At 39.8% G+C, this 24156-nt stretch overlaps 1 protein-coding gene across 2 annotated transcripts in view; it reads right to left on the bottom strand.

Moving 5' to 3' along the window:
* The window catches only part of MAP3K5 (mitogen-activated protein kinase kinase kinase 5), a 212873-nt gene that overhangs the window by 40498 nt on the left and 148219 nt on the right, over positions 1 to 24156 (bottom strand). For both annotated transcript variants that reach the window (XM_060029910.1, XM_060029911.1), the window contains 2 exons: positions 20677 to 20758; positions 7094 to 7227 (listed from right to left, as the gene is read on the bottom strand). In XM_060029910.1, the coding sequence (XP_059885893.1) occupies positions 7094 to 7227; positions 20677 to 20758 (216 nt within the window). The remainder of the gene's footprint in view (positions 1 to 7093; positions 7228 to 20676; positions 20759 to 24156) is intronic.

The following is a 24156-nucleotide window of genomic DNA, read 5'->3' as shown; positions in this document are numbered from 1 at the left end:
TGGAACCCTGGTAGGGTCTAAGGGGAAATGTGTCAGGTGTTCTGTATATATTAACTCATTTCTCACAACAAGCCCATGAGAAGGTACTACTAAGATGTCCATGTTACAGATAAGGAAATTGATTCACAGAGAGGATAACTAACCTGCCCAAGATCTCGAGGCTAGTAAGTGAAAGAGCTAAGATTTGAACCCAGGAAAATTGAAATCATCCACACAGCTCACTGTCCACATTAACATGACCTTCTATTCCACTGGCTTCATAAGTTTATTATTCCAGGAGATTCTTGCTCAGGAAGATAAAAATTGCAAATAATTTTAATATTCATTCCAGAACTTACTGAAAGGCCCAGCAACTCTTCAGTAGAAAACATAAAACCATTATATGCCAAGCCTCCTTGATTCTGTTCTATCCAATTCTATTCTATCATAATTTTTTTACCCAATCCTAACCGAGCCTCCATACCGAAAGACCAGTTTTAGACCAGACCTCAAAATCATGTACTTGGTATATACTGCTTTATCAAATTATAAGATGAAAGTGTTTTGTATTTCTAGAACAGACAGAACAACACTTTTTTTTTTTTTAATTTTTGTTGGAGTATAGTTGCCTTACAATATTGTGTTAGTGTCTACTGTACAGCAAAGTGAATCAGCTATACATATACATATATCCCCTCTTTTTTGTATTTCCTTCCCATTTAGGTCACCACAGAGCACAGAGCAGAGTTCCCTGTGCTATACAGTAGGTTCTCACTTGTTACCTATTTTATATATAATATCAATAGTGTATATATGTCAATCCCAATCTCCCAATTCATCCCCCCCTTCCCCTTTGGTACCCATATATTTTTTTTGAATTTTATTTATTTTTTATACAGCAAGTTCTTATTAGTTATCTATTTTATACATATTAGTGTATACATGTCAATCCCAATCTCCCAACTCATCCCACCCCCTTCCCCCCACCCTCCACTTTCCCCGCTTGGTGTCCATGTTTGTTCTCTACATCTGTGTCTCTATTTCTGCTTTGTAAATAAGATCATCATACAGAGTGAAGTCAGAAAGAGAAAAACAAATATCATATATTAATGCATATATGTGGAATCAGAACAACACTTTTGATGATTATCTGAAGTACTATGAAGTTTGTAGGCTCTTAACAATCCTGAATATTAATATACCATCATATATTATATTACTATAATTATTGTATAACTAACTGTGGTAGGATGTCAGCAACGATAAACATAAACAGAGACTCAAAGCTATTCCCTAATTTTTTTCTGTCGTACAATGGAGGCTACAGGTATGAAAGGCATTAACCACTAAAACATAAAATACAAGTGTACTGCCTCATAATTTGCTTCAGTTCTACATGTAAGAAATGCTCAGATCTTATAATGGCAAATCCATATAAGGAGAATGGATTTTTTTTGAATGCCAGTAAGAAATACTAGAATCAGTTAGTATTGAATAATATATTAGTAGGTTACAAAAAACTCAAATTCATTTAATTAATTAATTTTAAAATATATTTTACAAATTTATTTACTTATTTATTTATTGGCCATGCTGCCAAGCTTGTGGGATCTTAGTTCCCTGACCAGGGATTGAACCCAGGCTCTGGCAGTGAAAGCGCTGAGTCCTAACCACTGGACTGCCAGGGAATTCCTACAAATTCATTTAATTTAAACAAACTTTTATATTCTGTGAAATATTACTCAGAAAGCTGCCAACAACAACAAAAAATTGACTTGTATATTAGATTTTTTACTAATTTTAGTTTTCTTTAGAATTGCTCTAGGAACTAAAGGCTGGTATTAAACTAACCCCCTTAACAAGGTATCAGTTAGGGACAACACCATTTTGAATATTGCTTGAATGAGTTAACACAAGAAATACCAGTGTTACCAAGAAGATCCTTAGGTAATGACTCTCAACTATGAAGACATTTACAAGTTACTTTTTCCATGGAGTTTAAAACAATTTATTAACACTAATTACTAAGATTGCTCTTGATATGCATGAAATAAAATAGTGGCAATATTGGGCCAATTCTATAGATTTGATAGATCAAGATGCCTAAATTATCTGAAGCAAGAGGCTAACTCAGTTTATGATAATTAAAGGGCTCCCACCCCTGACACTCTATTAAATATCAATCACGAATGTTTAAATATAAGATCCTGGAGAAACAAATGTACTACACACACTCCTCCTTACGTAACCAAAGGATAGCTCAAAGTTCCAATAATAGTCAGGATTCATCCTGGCTAAGAAAAAGAACTTTTCTCCAATATGGAAATGATTAGTAACACCTAGCAATTCTCACTAAATGTAAGTGAAAGTTTAAGTATCAAGCACTGAATTAGCATGAAATTATAATTTGCTCAGGTCAATAAGCAATGTTCGTCTACAGGAATTACAAAAAAAATCCCGTTTCTTTTCAATTAGCTGTGACAATGGAAAGAAGAAATGGTACAGATAGAGATACACGCATTTAGTTTTGAAAAATTATTAAGTCATACATGTCTCCAGAGCACCTCTGCTGAGTCAAATTCCCACTACAACCATCCAAAGCAGTGGTTCCCAACCTCGGCTGGACATTTGTATCTCCCGGAAGGATTTTTAAAAATATCAATGCCCACGACCCACCCCAGAATTCTGAGGGGTAGGGCCTGAGTATCAGTAAAGTTCCCCAAATGGCTCTAGTATACAGCTGGGTGGAAATACCTGATCTAAGTTAATAGTTGAGGGGTGTGTAGAATGTTAGCGGAAGCCAACCTGAGATGAACAACTAGCTGAGACAGACTATGAGAGTGTCCGTAAAATGCACCAGCTCGCTCTTATGACGACTGTGATGCTCTAACGAAGCGTTTTTAGAATGTGAGGGAAACACAGAAGAAGCTGTTTTTGTTGCTATGATCCTTCACCCCAGATGGCAGTGGTTACTATATGCTGGATTACGCATTATTCATACCCATTCTACCATCTTAGCAATTATCCTTTGTAACTGCTACCAAAAGCAACCTGGAAAAACCTCTCCAGGTCACAAAGGTAGAAATACCTTTGTGTGCTATATCTCACGATAACATGATAGACTTCACTGCAATCTTCTTTTAGAGGTAACAAAAAGATGTCCCACACTAGTTGTTCAAGAGAAGGGCTTGTCACCCAAGTATTTTCAAACAACCCATATTATACCAAACGGATCTTTATTGGTGTTGGTGTACTCTGTGTGTGCACAGTGGCAGCTGAATAAACTTAAGCTACAAAGATAGTTTTAAAAGTGGTTTCCTTCCAAGTACCTATTTAAATTTATCTGGTGGTGGGAAAGGAGGTGATGTTGCTGCAGATTAGTGAGCTTGCTGCAGCAATTTGATAGTGACAACACTTTAAAATCTTGTATTGCTTAAAAATCCACTCTATGTATATAATACTTAAGAACCTATAGGAATATTTAACAAAAATTTTAATATGACAAATTTATGTATATTCCCTTAGGTATTTAATGAATAGTTTCTATCACCATCCCGTAAGAACTCATATATATGTCTCATGAACTAACCAAGGGGAAACTGCAAAAATACCACAGAAAACATAAAATTGAATTTAGTGTCTGCCTATCTAATATCTGTTCTTCCCTCTTTTTATGATTTTGTTTGGAGAAACAACTGGCCAACTTAAAAGCTATGGAGTTTCTAGCCTCCTTTGTAGTTATGGGTGTCCACTTTTGGCCAATGAAACAGAAGCGAAAGTATGCTGGACATTTCTGAGAAACTTTGTTTTCCTTTTTCCTCTTCCTGCCTGGAATGCAGATATGGAGGCTGAAGGCACAGTGGCCCCTTGTCACAGTCATGCACCAAGGATGGAGACTAAGGATGGAGAAGCAGAAAGAGCGCTGAGGCCTGGGACACTGGATGCATGGGAAAGAAAGGTGTTGTTTTTCAGCTTGGGGTAATCAGAGAAGGCGTCTCTGAGGGCCTGAGAATTGAACTGGGACCTAACTGATGAAAATGAGGCAATCCTGCCAAAATCTGGGGACTGAGCCTTGGTGGGCCTGATGGACAGAGAGAGGACAGCGTGGCTGCAATAGAGAAGGTGAGGCCCCAGAGGGAGGCAGATGTCTATGCTAAGGGTTCTGGAAGGGTGGAGTAGGAGTGGAGGAAAGAGTGAAGTGATCTTGGAGAGCCAGCAGTGAGTGGGCTTGAAGAGATCTTAGTTCTCTACACAGAAGTCGAACCTGGGTAGCCTGGATGAAAACCAGGAATCCTAGCTGCTAGTCCACCAGGGGCTAGAGGCTAGAAGCAAAGTTCCCCTGGTTCTTGTCCCCGTTTGAAAGCAAGAATGTTTCAAGGAGGCAAAAACTGTAAAACAGGCACAAAGTTTATTATTAGAGACACAGCACAACAAGTGGGAGAGCACACTAAGAACCATTTGTTTATTTAAGACAGAAGCAAGGCAGAAATACACACCCAGAGAGAAAGGGTACAGGCGTTCTCTCTAAAGAGGAGGAGTGCAGTAAAGAGGTGATTTAAATCACTCATATAGGACAGTCCTTCCAGGTCTTTGTTTACCTTTGGCCAATTACCTTGTTTCTTTTTTCACACCTGACCTGTTCCCCAACATGCGTGCACAATTTTTTGCTAAGATGGATTCCACTGCAGAGGCCTGTGGGTGCATGTCCACACTTATTATGGGGTGGTGCCCCCTCCCTTTTTGACCCCCAAGGAGGCTTCCTTCCTGTGCATGTGCAGACTGGGAAGTTTTCCCTGACCTTAGGAGTGGTCATCTTATCTCTTTACCTCAGCAGAGTTCAGCTCCGGCCACTAATTTTGTCCTTCGAGTGTCTAGGGAAAACAAGGCTTCAATTTTACTCCACTTGACAAACACCAGCTGTCCAGCCCAGGGGCCCATCTATCTCCTACCTCAAATGCAGAGACTAGTTATGAATCAGTTGCAGTAAGGAGTCTGCGTGGGAAACCCGAAGGCTTAGACTGGTGATGGGAAAGAGTGGAAAAATTCAGAAAGCATTAGAGGTTGAGACAACAGTAGAACTCATGATGGAGTAACATAAACTGAGACAGAGAGGAATCCAAATGAATTCTAGTAGCCTCAACACCTGGATGGGTGGGGTGAGATTAACTGAGATAGGGAATCCTGCAGGTCAAGTACATTTGAGGGTAAAAACTCCATGGTTCAGCTTGGGCCATGTTAACCTTGAGGTGCCTTTTAGATTTACAAGTGGAGAGGTTGGGTAAACATAGGAGTGGCCTTTCTGAAGAAAGCCAATCATGTGACTGTACCACGGTGGCCAAATACCGTGAACTTGAGGGGCAGCCAAAATAAATCCATGATGTAGCCCAGCATTGAAGTTTGGCCGAATAAGAAATGTTGCAACAAGAGACTCAATCCAATTCTCTCTCTTTCAGAGTCTGAATCCACAACATGTAGAAAATGTAAATAATTGATTGTAGGAGCAGCTACCTTACAAAGAGAAGCCGTAAGAAAAGCTATGAGGCAGCAGAAATCATGAGATTGAGAGAAGAGAGAATTGTTGTTTGGAGAAACAAATGGTAGGACAGAGCACTGGAGCACGGGGCAGCAGATAACCCTGCCACCACAGCTGCCCTGCTCCCCGCACAACTTTCTTGTTCCTAAAAACCATTCCATCTTCCTCAAGGCCCCATTATGTGTGGTTCAAACCATTTCCTCAAATATTTCTTCTCCTTCTCTTTTCTTTCTGGTATTCCCTTTAGGTATGTCACACCTTTTATAGTCAACTCACAGTTTTTGGATGTTCTGTTCAAGCTTTTCAGTCTTTTTTTCTCTTTGCTTATCAGTTTCGAATGTTTCTATCGACATATCCTCAAACTCATTTCTGTTACAGTGTTTTTCACCTCTAGCATTTCTTTTCCATTCTTTCTTAGCATTTCCATCTCTCCATTTACACTGACATCTGTTCTTGAATGTTTTCTACTTTTTCCAGTAGAGCCCTTAGCGTATTAATCACAGTTGTTTTAAATTTGCCAGTCTGATAATTCCAACATCCCTGTCATATCTGAGTCTGGTTCTAATGCCTGCTCTGTGTCTTCAAACTGTATTTGCTGCCTTTCAGTATGCTTTGTAAAAAAACCCAAAACAAACAAACAAAAAAAGCTGTGGAAATCTGGACATGATGTATTAGGTAAAAAGAACTCTGCTAAATAGACCTTTAGTGGTATGGTGTTGAGGTGTGGGGTGAGGGGAAGCATTGTTCTGTGGTTTTGTGAATTAGTCTCTTGTCTTTTAGAGAGCCTGCACTGCCGAGCCGTGAACTTCACAAATGTTTCTCAGTCCCCGCTTCGGTGGAATAGGATGGCTAGAGGGGCCTGGGGTTGGGCATGTCTCTTCCCCTAGGTTAGTTAGGCTCTGATGACACAGAGTTTAGGCTCTGGTAGAATAGTTTCTCTTGAGGGCAGGCCTTGTTAAGAACAGGTGTATTTCCAAATGGTTATTTCCCCTCTACCTCCGCAGGAAGCCTGGGGAAGGGGACTTTCTCTGACATTCTTTGTGAGGATCTGATAGGGCTTCTGCCCTACAACTGTGTCTCCAATGTGGGGAGCAGTGGTTTGTCCTGTGACGTCGCTTTTCCAACGGCTCAGAAAAAGTAAGAGTTGTTGATTTCTCAGTTTGTTCAGCTCTCCACTTGCTGTTTAGGACGGAGTGCTGACTTCCAACGTCATTACATGTCTGACCGGAAACTGGAACCCCTGGTTCAAACCATTTCTGCTGGTGCTTATTCCCCATCTATCTAGATAATAAACCAACCATGATCCAACATAACCTGAGCCCAACACACGCAGGACTATTCTCTTTTCTTCTCTTTGAAAGTCCTGTCCTTGTTACCTCGGAGATGCCATCCTTCCCCACTAAAGTGTTGTGCTTGAATCACTGAATGATGCAGCAGCTAAGCCTCACAGGGAGCTAACTAAAGCCATGGAGTTTTCAGACACAGATTCATTAATTAGAATATTACCAAAATATTTTTTAAAATGCTATTAACAACCAAAATACCTTAGAAAACAGCTTTCATTAGTCACAATTACTGTACCTGCTATCTCTCTCTGGGATTTCCTTAATGGCGATTCTGACTTGGTTGCTCATATCTCGACCTGCATAAACTATCCCATAAGTGCCTTTTCCTAAAACGACTCTGTCACCATTTTCGTCATATTCATAGTCATACTACAAAAGGAAAAAGGGGGAGAGAAGATTGAAAATTAGTTGCAGTCCACATTTTAAACATCAACTTTTTCCAAGAGCATTTTTTCTTATTTTAGCAAATGGCTTTAACAAGGGAAAGAATAAGACGAAGTTCAAAGCAGCAGCTTCAAGAGCCAAAATACAGACTCAACATAGAGCGTAGTGTGTTCGTATTTTCACAACTGTTATGAATAGAGGGGGGACTGTATTGAAATCTGTAAAGGTGCTTCTCCAAAAGCCCACTTGGAGTTTTTCTACCCACTGAGTCCTGGTTTTCACTGATTCTGGAGATGAGTATGATTAGCATCAACGTCTATCAATAGCTATCATATCTCATTAACCTTTCTTTTGTTTTTCAGCTTTTGGTACTATGAAAGTATTTCACACTCTGCCAGGGGAATAAAACCACTGAAAGGCTTTGCTTAAGAGGAAAATTTTGAGGTCCTACTGGTTGACAATAATAAAATAAGGATTATTTGTACTTCAGCCCCGATTCCCAATTCCCCAGATTAAAAAACATTTTAAAAATAAAAATGAAGGAAAAATTTCATTTTTGATGTAAAAAGGAAATATTTACAGCCCTAAACCCCAAAGCGTCAAGCGTGTCAGTTGAATATGGAAAATGGATCAAATGAAAGGGGTATAGTGACATTTCATAGGGAGGGACCTTCTCAGACCTGGAGGTGTCACCCAGAAAGGCACATCTTTTGTTGTGAACTTAAACTACAGGATTCAGGGTCATCAAATGATCAAGCCAAGTGTCTGTAGAAACCCAATGTAAAACTACAAACCAGCAGGGGAGACCATAAGCACAAGCTCCTTCTTTTGTCTACATTTTGCTAGAGTATAAAACTGGCAGCATATAGCTAGGTTCAACTCACCGAAGAGTTTGAGTTAGCCATTAAAAAAAACCTGATTTCTAACATTCATAAACCTGCAAAGTTAACTTTAAAACAAAAAAATCATCCAAAAGAGGATAATGATCTGACAGTCACTAACAACATAGCCTTAAAATACACAGAGCTGACAAAATTACAGAGAAAAATAGACAAATATAAATCACAATAGGTTTTAATAGAACTCTTTTAGAAACCAATATATCTAGCAGACAAATTCAAAATAGAGACCCTAATGGCACAAATAACAAGTTTGGTATAACAAATACAGAGAGAACCCTGTATCCAGATATAAATTCCTTTTGTGCATATATGAAAGACATAAAATAATTAGTCACATATTAAGCCACAAAGAAAATTTAGACAAATTTCAAAGAATAACTATCATAAAAACCATGATCTTTGACTATAAGATATTAAAAATAAGATAGCCAAAAACTATGTTTGAAAACTGACTATTACAGTTTAAAATTATCAAGGGATTAAAAGTAAATGACATGGGAATTACAAAATAGTTGAAAAGAATGACAAGGAGATGAAAAATTTCATGGCTTTAAAGAATTGCATTAGATATAGACACTATGGAGAACAGTACGGAGCTTCCATAAAAACCTAAAAATAGAACTACCATACAACCCAGCAATCCCACTACTGGGCATATATGCTGAGAAAACCATAATTCAAAAAGAGTCATGTACCACAATGTTCATTGCAGCCCTATTTACAATAGCCAGGACATGGAAGCAACCTAAGTGTCCATCGACAGATGAATGGGTAAAGAAGGTGTGGCACATATATACAATGGAATATTACTCAGCCATAAAAAGAAACAAAATTGAGTTATTTGTAGTGAGGTGGATGGACCTAGAGACTGTCAAACAGAGTGAAGTAAGTCAGAAAGAGAAAAACAAATATTGTATGCTAACACATATATATGGAATCTAAAAAAAAATGGTAATGAAGAACCTAGGGGCAGGACAGGAATAAAGACGTAGACATAGGGAATGCACTTGAGGACACGGGGAGGGGGAAGGGTAAGCTGGGACAAAGTGAGAGAGTGGCATGGACATATATACACTACCAAATCTAAAATAGACAGCTAGTGGGAAGCAGCTGCATAGCACAGGGAGATCAGCTTGGTGCTTTGTGACCACCTAGAGGGGTGGTAGGGAGGGAGACGCAAGAGGGAGGAGATATGGGAATATATGTATACGTATAGCTGATTCACTTTGTTATAAAGCAGAAACTAACACACCATTGTAAAGCAATTATATACTCCAATAAAGATGTTAAAAAAAAAAGAATTGCATTAGAAAAGAAAGAAAAATTTTAAATGATCAAGTTAAGTGGTCAGTCAAGAAAATACAAAAAAGAAGAATATATTACTATCCAAAGACAGTAGAATAAGTTTCTGGTTTTGGCAATACAGTAGGCTAGGTATGTGAAAATGTTGGGCTTCCCTGGTGGCGCAGTGGTTAAGAATCCACCTGCCAATGCAGGGGACACGGGTTTGATCCCTGGTCCGGGAAGATCCCACATGCTGTGGAGCAACTAAGTCTGTGCGCCACAACTACTGAGCCTGTGCTCTAGAGCCCACGAGCCACAACTACAGAGCCCGTATGCCACAACTACTGAAGCCCGTGCACCTAGAGCCTGTGCTCCACACCATAACGAAGAGTAGCCCCCACTCACCGCAACTAGAGAAAGCCTGTACGCAGCAATGAAGACCCAATGCAGCCAATAAATAAATAAAATTTAAAAAAACATTATCATTTAAAAAAAAAAAAGAAAATGTTCCTGTCCAAAATACCTAGATAAAATAAAATACTTTTATTGCCTAGCCAGGCTTATAAAAACATAAAGAAGACTTCAAGGAGCTAGAGATTAAGAGGAAAAGGAACACTAAAGGGATAATCACAAGAAATGATGTCCCTGCAGCCCAAGCGGTGGGGATGAGGGCAGGGCTTTCAGACTTATTAATCTAGGGCAGAGGTTGGCAAACACTTTCTGTAAATGGCCAGATATTGAATATTTTCAGATTTGTGAGCCAAACGATCTCTGTGGCATTGACTCAACTCTGCCACTGTAAATAGTCTATTCAAATGGGCATGGTTTTGTTCCAATAAGACTTTATTTACCAAGGGAAGTGGTGGGCTGGATTTGGTCTTTGGGCTCCAATTCACCAATTCCTTATCTGAGACTTTGGTCTTAATGGTCATTGGGGACAGGAAATGAAGCCTTGTGCCTATGCAAGGTGAAGAGCTGGAACACATAAAACCAGGGTCCTTGAGGACTATAACATGGTGAGATGGTAGATTAGAAAAAAGTCAGCCCACTGCACTGAGAAACAAAAAGAAAGCTTATCTGTCTTAGACTAAGCTCTGAGTTGACAAAAACAAGTCTCCTCTGAATGCTTCCAACCATTGGCCGATCCTCATGCCGTCTGAAGTTCACATTTACACTTATAATTAATACCCGTAATTGGTCTTGAGCCTGGGAAATCCCTGGAGTGACAACAGAAACAAAGCAAAACATTTAAAAGGAAGACTCGCTTAATACAGGCTATGCAGGATTCTCACTGATAATGCACCACTGAAATTGAGCTCACAGTCCAAAATTTTAAAATATATAATGAAACAATTCACCATCAGTGAGTGTTGGCTGATTTGACAAATATCAATCCCTAAAATTTCACAAAATAAAAGAAATTGAAACTCTAAATTAAGTACATTTAACGTAAAGATATAAAATAAGAAATCCAAAACATGAGAAAAGGATAAGACACTCTAAAAAAGGCCAGACAGATTTGAGACAGACTCAAACCTAACCTCCAGAAGTTGAGCCCTAAGTAGGAGAAATAAAAATAAATTCACACTCAGATATGATATAGGGAAACTACAAAATATGAAAGGCAAAGAGAAGATCATAAAAGAAAGCAGAGATAACAAGGACAAATTACCTACAAAGTAGGTAATCAGATTACTCGGTGAACTCTCTGGGGTATACACTCTCAACTTGAGAGACCACTGTCACAGAGGATGAGGAATATGGGGGCATACTGTTACCAGCTTGTTTATTTGTTTCCAATAGGTTTGACAGAAGGCAATCAGGCTGTATGCTTTTGGGGAAAGCTATGCCCACATGCTAGGACCGGGTGAGCACTGGTCTCCCTGTTGTAGACCCTTCTTTGGCAGAGGAAAGAGGCCAAGCTTTGGAAGACAGGTGTCTACTTGCCCGGTGGCAACACTGTACCCAATGTACAATAGAGAATACTCCTAGCTACCTAATATATGGTTGAAGGCTGTCTTAGACCAGAGGAGAAAACTAGATATGTTTACAGGATGAGAGAATAGGAAACAGGGATTATTTAGCAATTTCCCCACACTAAGATAAAACTCCAGCAAAGAGGCAGTAAACATAGTCCAAAAATTCCACTTGAAGGAGTCCAAGTCTCTACACCCAACTCCTGTGGCCCGGACTTCCGCCATGCTGTACCATGCATGCCGGAACTCTACCAGCCAGGACCCAGGCTGGCAGGAGGCAGGACAGGGACCATCACCAAAGTAGCTCATCTTCGCCAGTGTGTCTATCAAAGGGACGGAAACCTGTACACTGAACCTAGTACTACCACCACCTTACATTATTATAATGCACTATAATTAAAAGAAAAAAAAACAGCTTTCAATAACCTACCTCATTTGATGGTCATAATAAGCCTTTGTCATAGTAGGGAAGGTCTATGATTAGCTCCAATTTACAAATGATCAAAAGTATCTTCCACTGAAAGTATGTTAGAGCAGTGGTTTAAACCAGCTCATCAGGTTCCAGGTTTTCTGTTCCTTCTACTGCCAATGGTGAAGGAAAATCCTTTTACAGCATGAGAGCTGCATCTTAGTCCTTAGTTCTGGTTCCAAACACCAGTACTGTAAAGATGTTCCAGCACATTGTCAATATCCAATGAACACCCATTCACTTATTCAAGCATACAGTAGACATCTCTTGGCCATCTTAGACTCCATTCTTCCCTTTCCCTTACTCCCCACATCAAACTGATTGCCAAATGCCACCAGGTTAATCCTCACTGCTCTTGCCTCATTTCAGGCCTTCCTTGCTTCTGTACTAATTCTACAGACTCTGAATTGGCCTCCCTGTCTTCTCCTCTCTTGTTGCCCTGTTCCCTAATTCATTCTCCATTAAGTGGACAGTGAACTTTCCAAAGTTCAAAGTTCCAAAGTGAGCTTTCCATGTTCATACCACTGCCTCTGCTTTATCCGTTCCTCATGACTTTCTGGATCAAATCCAAACTCCTTAGCCTGGCATCAATGCCCTTCAGGACCTTATTTCTGCCTCTGTGTCTAACCTTCTATCTCATCAGTGTCCCCCCAGAATTCCCAGGGAGGTTCCACAGATCTTTGTGCCTTTACACATATGCGTTTTCTACCTAGGTAATTCTGCCTTCAAAACAAGGAAGCTTTCTTGAACTGTCCACCTGACCCTCAAAAGCTGGGTTAGATTCTAGTCTGATATGCTTCCAAGGCCTTCTGCCCTCACTCGCTCACACCTTTTTCACTCTTCTCTTACCCAAATCTGCATTCCAGTCTGTACTCTGAGCTCTTTGAGAACAGGACTTTAATTTCTCTGTCCCTAGTCTTAGCCATATCTGGCTTGTAGTAGAGGCTCAGTGATTATTGGCGTAATTAATCAATCAGGCTATAAAAAAATTGATGAGACCCTTTTTAAAAACCAGGTGCCAAAACAAAACATTTAATGTTGCTATCCATTTATTTTTGATTGAAAGGAGCTTTGCCACAGGGATACTTACTTAACATAGAGAAGAATATATAAGCCTTGATGAAACTGCTCAAGTTTTAGTTTCCCTAAGGAATGTAAAGCATCAACAGACTATTCCTTTTTAAAAAAAACAAAATTAAGTATAGAAGTTGACTCCTGTTAAATGACGTGGTCATGGTAAAAATCAAAAGGGCTTTCAATAAAACTGAAAACATTCCAATGGGTAGCTGCCGCTTGGTTTCTCCTTTTTTAACCCCTTTTTCCTATTCTTACAATATAGAGATATAAATTGAAAAAGCAGGCTTGAGAAAACTGCCCTGATCTACAAGAAGAGAGAATTATCTATGTGATGGCCAGAAAAAGTAGACCAGAGCATTGGCCAGAAGCCAAGGGAAGGCAGGTCTGTCAAATGACAAGTAGGTAGAAAAAGGAAGGTGGGGACAAGGCGAATTCAGTATTTAAAAAAATAAAAATAAAATGACACTGCTTATATAGCTCACATTCTATTTCTACAACGAAGGGCTAGCAACTCAGGCCGTTGCTGAGGGAGACCACTGCATACTGAGGCAGTGATGAGGACGCTTCTAGAATCAGCCCTCTCTCGTTGCCTGCCCACAACTGCCTAAACTGGCACTGGGAGGAGAATGAGCGTAGGAAGACAGTCCTGACAAGGCCAAACAACGAAGTGATGACTCACTTAGTCCTTGCACCGTCCAGGGATCCACAGTAAAACAGCCACCTTCTAAAAAGCCATGTACTTCCCCCGGCACCTAATTACCTTAGCTGAGTAGTCACCTCAAAAAGCCAAACGACAGCTTTGCTGATTTTCAGTCTATATCGCCTTAGTAATATGTAAATGCTGAAAACATTAATAACTACGTTAATTCATTTCATAATTCATGAAAACATTAATGCTACTAATAGCATTAATAGAATAGGAAAAACGCTGCAGGTACAGATATCTAATCTCATAGCTCTCTCCTCCCTCAGATCTTTACTCAGACCTTCCCTTCTCAAGGAGCCTTCCCTGGCTTCCTTGTCTAAAATTATACATCCTGTTTCACTGTAACTTCCTAAATCCTTCCCTGCCTAATTTGTCTCCTTTATACTGATCATTATCAAATATAGCATGTATTTCACTTATTTATTATCAGTCTCCCACTATACTGCAAGCTCAGTGAAGACAGGGATTTTCTGTATTTTGTTCTCTGCTGGATCCCCAGCACCTAGAGAGTGCCTTCCACGGGTGTCCAATAAACATTTGTTGAGTGAACTGATGGTATCCACTTGGACCCACTAATGTGGTACCAAGATTATTTTAAGCTGAAAACATCTGAATAAATGGCAGCTGCAGAAAAAGCCTGATCTAAACTTTTTTTGCTGACTTAAGCAAAGTCTCTCGAAAATACAGCTGCCATGATCCCCTCTCCAGGAGGTTTAGGACCACTTATACCTGGATAAGAAATGACTAAACCAAACCTTTTCAAAACTTTCAGTACCTTCCACTTGTTTCTCATTAGTTTCCCACCATGTTGCTTTCCCTTGACGTCCTATTAAGAACTTTCCTCATTAAGATAAATAAACTCTTAACTCTAGTTGTTCAGGAATCACTTCTTTGCGTGTTCCCTCGTACAGAAATAAACTTTGTCTTTTCTTCTGTAATCTGTCTTTCGTCAGTTAATTTGCAGGCTCCCAATTACTGAACCTGAGGTGGTAGAGGAAAAAGGTTTTTTTCTCACAACAGAATAAATGAATGAGTAACAAACTGATATTCTTATCATACAACACCAGAAGTGATAGCTTTTCTCAGGCAGTGCAGTAACTGTGGATGTTCAACTTGAGATCTGTACAAAAACAGAAACAGGATGCCAAAGAAAAACAAACCAGTGTGCTACTGGATGACTCTGAATCGATTTAAATGAATTCTAAACCATCATTCACTGTTAATGTCTGTCTGTGAGACAAATCAACAGAAAAAAAAACGGTAAGGTATTTCATCATCCGGCAGATGTTTGAGTGAAAGGAAAACATTCCTTTTATCTTGCTTGTCCCTAACCCATCCCACAAGGGGGCAACTTCCTCTCTATGCACCCTGGAAACTACATATAAACAGGTTCACAGGGCCAGCTGCTATGATTACCTGAGGCTTGTGTCAATCATATGCCCATTTTGATAAAACAGTGAGGTAAATATTACAAATGCATTAAAGAAAAAGGACGAGGAGGGGAAAAGAGAGGGAGAATATATGTACGTTTGGGAGAGGCATGAGGAGGAAGACAACATATTCTGTATTGAACACCAAAGTACCTCAGTAATTTATGGCTTTTTCAAGAATCTAAAAGAGAGAGAGTGGGAGAGAGAGAGAGAGAGAGAGAGAGAGAGAGAGATGAAGAGAATGGGTTGAGTGGCTTGATTATGGTATTCAGCTTGATTATGGACTTAACATTGATTAAACAATCTTCGAGCTCATTTCCCAGCATTTACTCTGCCCCCCTGCAATCCACATCCCCCTCCCCCCAGTTTGAGATATGGTTTAAACAGCTCCGGTTTTGTCACTCCCTAGCTTCAAACCCTTCTAAGCCTTCTGAATGAACTTCTGCTTGGATGCCTGACACCATGCAAGACTGTGGTAAAAAGGGAAAGAGAGCCACAGTCCAGCCTTGGGATGTAAACAGTCTGGCGCAGGCTACTGAATTACAAGGCAGTGAGAAGAGCTAGGGCAGAGGAGTGGGCAAAAGTGCTGTAAGAGCAGAGAAAAGGGAGAAGGGTGTTGAAAATGATTCAAAAGTAAAAATGATTCAAAAGTCAAAATGACCCTTGAGCTGGATCTTAAAAAATTAGGAAGCAGTCACCAAGTAGGACAAAGCAGAAAAAGCATGTGGAGTTGGGCACCTGCACGTTAAGCCCAGAGGCAGGAACAGCCTGGCTGTCTGAATAATGGAAGGGAGTTCGGCATTGCTGGACCGCAGAGTGCAAAGGAAAGCTAAGTTACAGCCAGGGAGGTAAGAATGTTCTATGGTGCGGAAATCTTCTACAAAGAGTAGCATCAAAGCTTTTTCATTTTAATTTTTAAATTTTTTTAATACCATTTGCAGCGACATGGATGGACCCAGAGATCATCACACTGAGTGAAGTAAGTCAGAGAGAGAAAGACAAATATCATATAATATCGCTTATATGTGGAATCTAAAAAAATGGTACAAATGAACTTATTTACAAAACAGAAATAGAGTCACAGATGTAGAAAACAAACGTATGGTTACCAGGGGGGAACGGGGTGGTGGGGGGAGGAGGGATAAATTGGGAGATTGGGATTGACATATACACACTAGTGTATATATAGAATAGATAACTAATAAGGGTCTATTGAATAGCATGGGGAACTCTATTCAGTACTCTGTAATGATCCATATGGGAATAGAATCTAAAAATGAGTGGTTATATGTGTATGTATAACTGACTCACTTTACTGTACAGCAGAAACTAATACAACATTGTAAATTAACTGTACTCCAATTTAAAAAAATTAAGAAAAAAACAAAACAAAACTTTTTAATTAGGGGAGTCACCGGATTAAATTTGCCTGAGAGATCTCTCCAGTGATGGCAGGGACAGTGTATTGATGGCAGGAGAGATATCAGGCTGCATGAGAGATGCTGAGGACCTGAGATGGGGGGCTGATGGAATGGGGTGAGGGACTGGAGAAAATGCTGGGGGTGAGGCTGGAGCAGAAGTTGCTCTGAGGTGTCTGGCTTGGGTAACAGTGTAGATGCCCTTGTTCTTAGTGAAGCTATGAAAGGCTGGGAGAACAAAAACAGGGACCACAGCTGATAAGTGTTAGAACTCTTACAGTTAACTGTAATTCATTGTTCAGTGATTTCAATATAAATTTATTAATACATTAAACTATTTAAGATATGGGTTCATAACCCTTCCATTTCAAAAGACAGCCTTGAATCAAAAAACATGGCCTTGAATCAAAAGAAGTTGTTTCTCTTTCTGTTTAAAAACAGAAAAGTCCACTGAAAGTGGTATTGAGCTATATTTAAAAGACCTGGTACAGTTTATACTAACCTTGAAAATTATAAAAAATGTGAGCTAGGAAAGGACATTTAAGATCTTCTTGTTCAACTCTCATGTAAGGAATGATATCATCTTAACCCAGCAGCAGTAAGAATTTTGTCCAAAGTTATAAAACTGGCTACTGGCAAAGTTAGAGCCAGAACCCAAGCCAGAACCACTGAGCCCAGCACAAGGATCTTACTAGAGCAGAGTCCAATATGATCAGTTGGAGGAGGGGTCTGACCATGACCCGAAGGAGGCTGAATCCCTCCCACAACTATAATGCTTCAAAGAAACCTTAGTTTTTTAAATCAAAAAGAAAAGTAAATCTTAACTTGGGCTTAGAATAAGAAGGTTTTCAAACACCAGGAAGTCTAAGGATTAGCTTCCAATTTGTGGTTTATGGAACCACATTAATAGTTAATGTTTGCCAAATGCTGATGCCACCCCAAGTGAAGGTAAAACTTTTTAAAAGCATCTGATCTTTCCAACATTTTAATTTTGTTTTGGGCCAAGGTACCCAAAGGCTTCAGGAATAATTGGCACATGGACTGAAACAATTTTAATTCTATCTCAAATGAAGGTAAAGACCAGAAAATAATTATTCTGCATATAAATCTCCAAAGGAATCCTTCTTGTTTATACTATGAAGAATGGGAAGAGGAGGAATTATTTTTGCTACGTCATTGATGGGCTGAAGTTTGAGTTCAGTTTGTGGTAATGAAATTAAGGAATTCATTTTAATCAAATATTTAGAATACTGAAAAAATAATGTTAGTCGAGAATGTTGAAAATAGCTAAGAAATGTGATCAAGGGTATAATGGAGTTATCATACGTTATGTAAAAATATAAGTTAAGGTTATTTAATAACTCATATTGTATAGGTGTTCTGGCTACAAAGGGACATTCCGTGAGAGGGAGAGCCAAGATGGATTTCATCATCTTCACAGCCCAGCACATCACCGTATCCATTCATTAATGTTATGCTAACAGAACACCCAAGACTACAACATCAGCAATGTCACTAGTGGCAAAATGGCAAACTAAGCCAAAATATTACTTCAATACTTAGAAGAGGTACTCTTGAATTCACTGTATAGACTATACAGTCCACTGGGAATACTGCAGAAGTCATTCTATGTCATAGACTTTAAATTATTCTGATAGAATGCAAAGGACAGAAGTACACGAGTGTTTTTCTAACATTAAAAGGATAATGGGACTTCCCTGGTGGCGCAGTGGTTAAGTCTCTGTGCTCCCAGTGCAGGGGGCCCGGGTTCAATCCCTGGTCAGGGAGCTAGATCCCACATGCATGCCATAACTGACAGTTCATATGCCACAACTAAGGAGCCCGCAAGCCTCAACTAAGACCTGACACAACCAAATAAAAAATTTTTTTTTTGTTATTTTTTAAGGAATAGTATACCTGTGCTTTCTTGAGAAGTATGAGTTAGGAGCACTTTGATGAATCGGAGAGCACTATGGTATGAGATGGTTTTTGTAAGGTCAGTAGACCTACTAAAACTCTCTGGATATTCCTAGGAAGAAACCTAAGCACTTTCCTCCATCTTTGGCTGGTGAGTGTTCTCAGCGTTTGCAGGAGAACTGTCTGATCAAGAAGGGTGTCTTACAAAATCCACCCCATTTAGTACCACTGCACACAGATCAGGAGATCTTGACCCTGGATCTTCTTGACAGCTCTCTGAAAAGTGATCTACCTACCCCTTTTACATTATAGGAGACTGAGTCAGGAAAATCAGCTGGCCAGATTCACCACAAATTCTAAGGCAATTAAAGCCATGTTATGCAATGCACAGGGTTAAATGAGTTTCTAAAGCAGAGTCTCTCAACTGTTGATTCAATCAATTATGAAGACCAAGCTTGTCTAACATGGCTACCGTAGCCTGTCTGCGCTATGTGTATTTTTGGTAAGATGGATTTAGTTTTTCAAAGAAGGGTATGAAATAAAGGATAGCTATCACTGTTACTGCTTTTGTAAAACCAGCAATTTATGATATTGTAAAGTAACTTTATGGATTTTCAAATCTATCCACTTGCTAATTTATTACTAATGGAACTGTTTCATTTTCATTTTCTTTGTTAACTTTTACCCTGGCAGTTGCTATGTATCAAGTGATTCTAAATTTAACCCAAATAAAAACAGAGATAATGAGGTGCAGTCAAAAGAGCACTGATGTAGAAATCAAGAGATCTAGTCCCTACCCACAATCACTTAAATAAGAAAATATAACAGTGCAAAATATAAAGCATAACAAATAAGAAGTATTGTCTATTCTGCAGACAGCAAGCTAGTGCGTGGGGAAGATTTCTTTTTTCCAAATTAGGTCTATCATCTTTTTATAACTTAAAGGAAAGAGGCTTAGGCTTAGCCAGGAATATCAAAAGCTACACAACTGCTAGAGAAGTACAGAACTTAACTACAGGCAGAATTAACCATTGGTTATTATATTTAAATTTCCCTCGACTGTTACCCTACTACTTCAACGCTTACCTAAAACTTCTAGCCTACGAGATGACATTATCCAAGTGATCTAATACACTAGGTATACCAGTCAGGTTGGTGTTCTAGTTTCTTCAATTTCAGTTTAACATTAGAAATGTAATTTTCATATTGCTTGGATTCAGAATTCAGTCCCAAGTCATACACTGGGAAAGGCTTGGAGGAAACAGAGGCCCACTACCATGCCTGGAGAAGCGTCAACCTTCAGACACTGAAGATGCTCTAGTGCGAGAGTCAGCTCTCTTGAAAGTCCCCAGCACTGTCCTCACTGTGGTGGAAGCCTGTGCTATACACAGCAGAAAGACATGATGGAGAAAATGGACACAGTCGAAAAATAGGTGTCTGCAGTGTACTATATCTAGGAGGCACAAGGAAAAGCACTGCGGTCAGAGCAACAGCACTGGGGTGATTGTTATCACCTCCTCTGTCTTTTTTTTTGGGGGGGGGGGACGTGGGCCTCTCACCGCTGTGGCCTCTCCCACCGCGGAGCACAGGCTCCGGACACACAGGCCCAGCGGCCATGGCTCACGGGCCCAGCCGCTCCGCGGCATGTGGGATCTTCCTGGACTGGGGCACGAACCCGCGTCCCCTGCATCGGCAGGCGGACTCTCAACCACTGCGCCACCAGGAAGCCCTCATCTCCTCTCTTTATTCTGTTAATCTTCCATTGTTTCAGGTTCTCTGCTTAAGCATACAAATGAGGACCACGAATGCTTCTAACATTCAGAATTTTCACTGAATTTTGCTTGTCTGAATTGCAACATAACTCAGAGGAGAAAAAAAAATGTGTAAGGGCACTGTGACTCTTGCATTGAGGGCTATCAGCACCCTCAAAGGTAAAGCATAGTTACTCACATCAGAGTAAGACACAAAAAACTCAGTATTCCTGACTAAGAGTTCTCCAATGTTTGCTTTTTAGCCCTTTTTAACCAAAGGAATTCTAGAAGCTGCTTTTAAACATTAAGGGAAAGTTTACAGACTCTGGCTGAGCTCTCTACCCTTCGTCACTACTTACGAAGCGCGCACGTGCGCGCGCGCACACACACACACACACGCACACACACACACCCCTTTCCCTCAGTAAAGCTTTAAATAGTTCATTCTAAAAAATTAGCCACAGAGAAATTTAGTAAAATGAACTCAGAAACCAAAGTCATTACCTCCAGGGAGTCACCTTCACAATCTCCTTCCTCTGTACTTCTCCCCTTCTCTTCAGTAATGGTGTTCACCATTTCAAAAAACCTGCAATGAAAATTGGTATGTGGTCACTCGTAATACATAAGATATTACATATAAGCAAGCACGTTTCAAAGTGACTTCAGAGCAAAACAAATGGGACCTAGAAGAGTCAGGCAATAAACAAAATATCAGCATCAGTGCGAAAAATATGATTTTTCATATTTTTGGTAGGATTTGCCGGAAATTTCTGACCTAATGCCTCAAGTAATAGTAACATGATATGTTACAGAATTAGAACAGTAAGGCTAGACAAGGTCACAGAAATGTTAAGAATGTGGACTTGAATATCATACCAAGGTTGCTAGTATTTGCGTGATTTGGGGCAAGTTTCTCCACCTCTCTGAGCCTCGTTCTTTAATTATAAATGGGGAATATGAGTACCTATCTTACAGGTTGTTGTGAAGATGACTTGAGGTAATACTTGTAAAGTGCTCAGCACAGGGCACTCATTAAATATTAGCTATTATTGTTTTGCTGCTGTTAATATTACTATTTTTAATGGGACATAACAGAAATACCCAGATTCTGGAATAGTGTCTCTAAATTCTGAGCTGACTCTGCGACACAGTGTTGGCCACTACATTTGATCTCAGTTACTGAATCTTCTGCCTGAGCACCTCAGTGTCATACATGTGGGGTCCCATATATACAGTCTGCAAAATACTGATGGAATCAGGAATGGCTAGCTTGTATGTTTGTGACAGAAGCCACCTTTCTGTTGGTGACAAACATTTTCTTCAGGAACTATTCTTGTAAAGTTCCTTTTTTTTTTTTCTTCCTAGAGGTCATTTCAGAGCTCCCCCCAAAAATTATGGTAAGAAACAGATCTTCCCTCTGCAACGCTAGCTGTGTCTATCCATTCAGAAGGGATGCTAATGGTTTCTAGCCCAGAGGTGGAGTAAGGGAGGCACTGTGAACAGAACTGATGATCTCACAGGCAGGTGATGCTGTGCACTGCCAGCCCAAGGGAAGAGCAGGTTACTGTGTGACAAGAAAAGTCTCCCTAACACAACTCAGAACGTTTATGCTATCTCTGTACCTATGAGATAATAGAAAATAAATATTGGTCTCTGCCCCCCAGGTTCTGGCCCAGAACTCCTAAAACCCTTGTAAATGATAAGAACACTACGAGCATCTCCTGTGTTCTAATATTTGTCTAAGACCCCATCTCTAACATAGGGCTCCTAAAACCTTCGTAAATTCCTAAGTGATACAGAACCAGGAGCATCTTTTGTTCTAACGAAGCGACTCTGGGTGGACTCCTGGATGGGGCTGGTCAAGACCAAGCCACCATCAGAAGCTTGGACTTTTCAGCTTCACTCCCCCACCTTCCTCCAGAGAGGGGAGAGGGGCTGGAAATAGAGTTAATAATTGTTCATGCTTACATGAGGAAGCCTCCATAAAATCCCAATAGTAGCGGGTTCAGAGAGCTTCTGGGTTGGTGGACATACCCATACAGGGAGGGTGATGCACCCCAACTCCACAGGGACAGAAGCTCCTGCACTGGGGACCCTCCCAGACCTCACCTTAGACATCGCTTCATCTGGCTGTTCATCTGTCTCATGTCCTTTAATAAACTGGTAAATGTAAGTAAGTGTTTCCCTGAGTTCTGTGAGCCTCTCTAGCAAATTAATCGAACCCAAGAAGGGGGTCGCTGGAACCTCTGATCTATAGCTGGTATATCTAAAGCACAGGTGATAATCCGGGCTTGTGACTAGTATCTGAAGTCAGGGGAAGAGACGGTCTATGGGACTGAGCCTTTAACCTGTGGGATCTCACTCTATCTCCAGGTAGACTGAGTTCAATTGTAGGTGTCACAGAGAATTGCTTGTTGTGGGGTAAAACCTCCACACATCTGGGGACCAGAAATGTCAGAAATAAAGTGTTTTGTGTGAGGAATAAAGGAGACACGAAGGAAAGAAACACAGTAGGGAAGAACTGGGTTTTTTTCCTACACAGGAAGGAAAAAACCTTTTCTTATACAGTACCTCTTATCATCCATCCATCCATCCAACAAATACTCATCAAGTTTCCACTAGGATAAAAAACTGTTCTGGCCTTTGGGAATATGACAATGAACAAAATAGACAAAGTCCATTATGGAGTTGGAAGCCTCTCTATGGAGTCTGCGTGTGATGCCTAGTTCCTCACTCTTCCTTTCTCTATATATACATTCTTTGGAGGTTAAAGACAAGACAAGAAAATCCCAAACCTGATCAGAATGATGGTATGCTCCGATGAAGATTACATATCCTGATGAGTTACAGACAAAAGCAAGTTCAACCAAAAGGAAGAACATGAAAGACCTAAACAAATTCTAGGTTTAAAGATAGACTTTAAGATGTGAGGTAAAGATTTCCATCAGCTACTCACACAAAAATTTTCAACACCAACTTTTCTAAATAGAATATAACACTTCTAGTGGGGTGGGAGTACAGTGTAATTTTTAGATGCTTGGATTCTGGAGTAACATGTGCCCGGTTCAAATCCCGGGTTTTATGCTTTTTGGCTATATATGATTATAGGTAGTTAAACTCTCCAAGACTCTACTTTTTTTTTTTTTTTACTCTTTTCAACAAAAATATTAATATTACCTACCTAATAAATTTTATTTGAAGATTAAAATAGATATGAGGTCTGAGGTCATTACTCCATAAATCTTAGCTATAATTATCACTGAAACAAATGAAGAGCCTTGAGAATTCAAGTGTAAGTAGAAAAGTCGACCATACACGTGCTAGGAATTCTTTCTTATTTCCAAGTCATTTTACTACACATTTTACAATAATAAAGATAAAACTTTAGCTAAGAATCTTAAATTAAACATACATATTTTTAGTACCAAGATTAAAATGATTGACTGTATATTGGAGCTAGCATATCAATCATTTATAATGGGGTCAAACAGTGATTATTTGAAAGAACCACCCCAGCAAAATCTTAAGTCCAAGCTGGCTTTTACCTGCATGTTGGTGTCTAAATTGTCACGCACTTCTATAGGTCCCCACAATTAGTCACTGTGTTCTAAGGGACCAGGAAGTACTTAGTCATTAGCCCAAGACAAATATACCCAGGGAGGTTAACCCAAATATACAATGCAGTCCATGTATTTTTGGATTATCTTTTATGGGTGTAGATTACATCACTGGCTCTTAGCTCAAGTTGTTCCTCCACCTAAAAATCCAATATAATTCGTCGAGGGTCGGGCTCAGGCACTTTCTAGAGCCCACCAGTTGATTCTAATATGAACCAGAGTTAGGAGCCACTGTTGCAGACGATGGTGAGATTATTCGAAAGAATTCAAGAATGAAAATTTTGGTAATCACATAATACATGACCACTTTAAAAATGAGTCATAATACTTGGCAACTAACTGGTAAATTTGGTTAATGTTTTGTCTA

This window comes from Delphinus delphis, chromosome 14 (genome assembly GCF_949987515.2).
Source record: "Delphinus delphis chromosome 14, mDelDel1.2, whole genome shotgun sequence".
NCBI lineage: Eukaryota > Metazoa > Chordata > Mammalia > Artiodactyla > Delphinidae > Delphinus > Delphinus delphis.
This window is presented reverse-complemented; position numbering and strand designations above follow the sequence as displayed.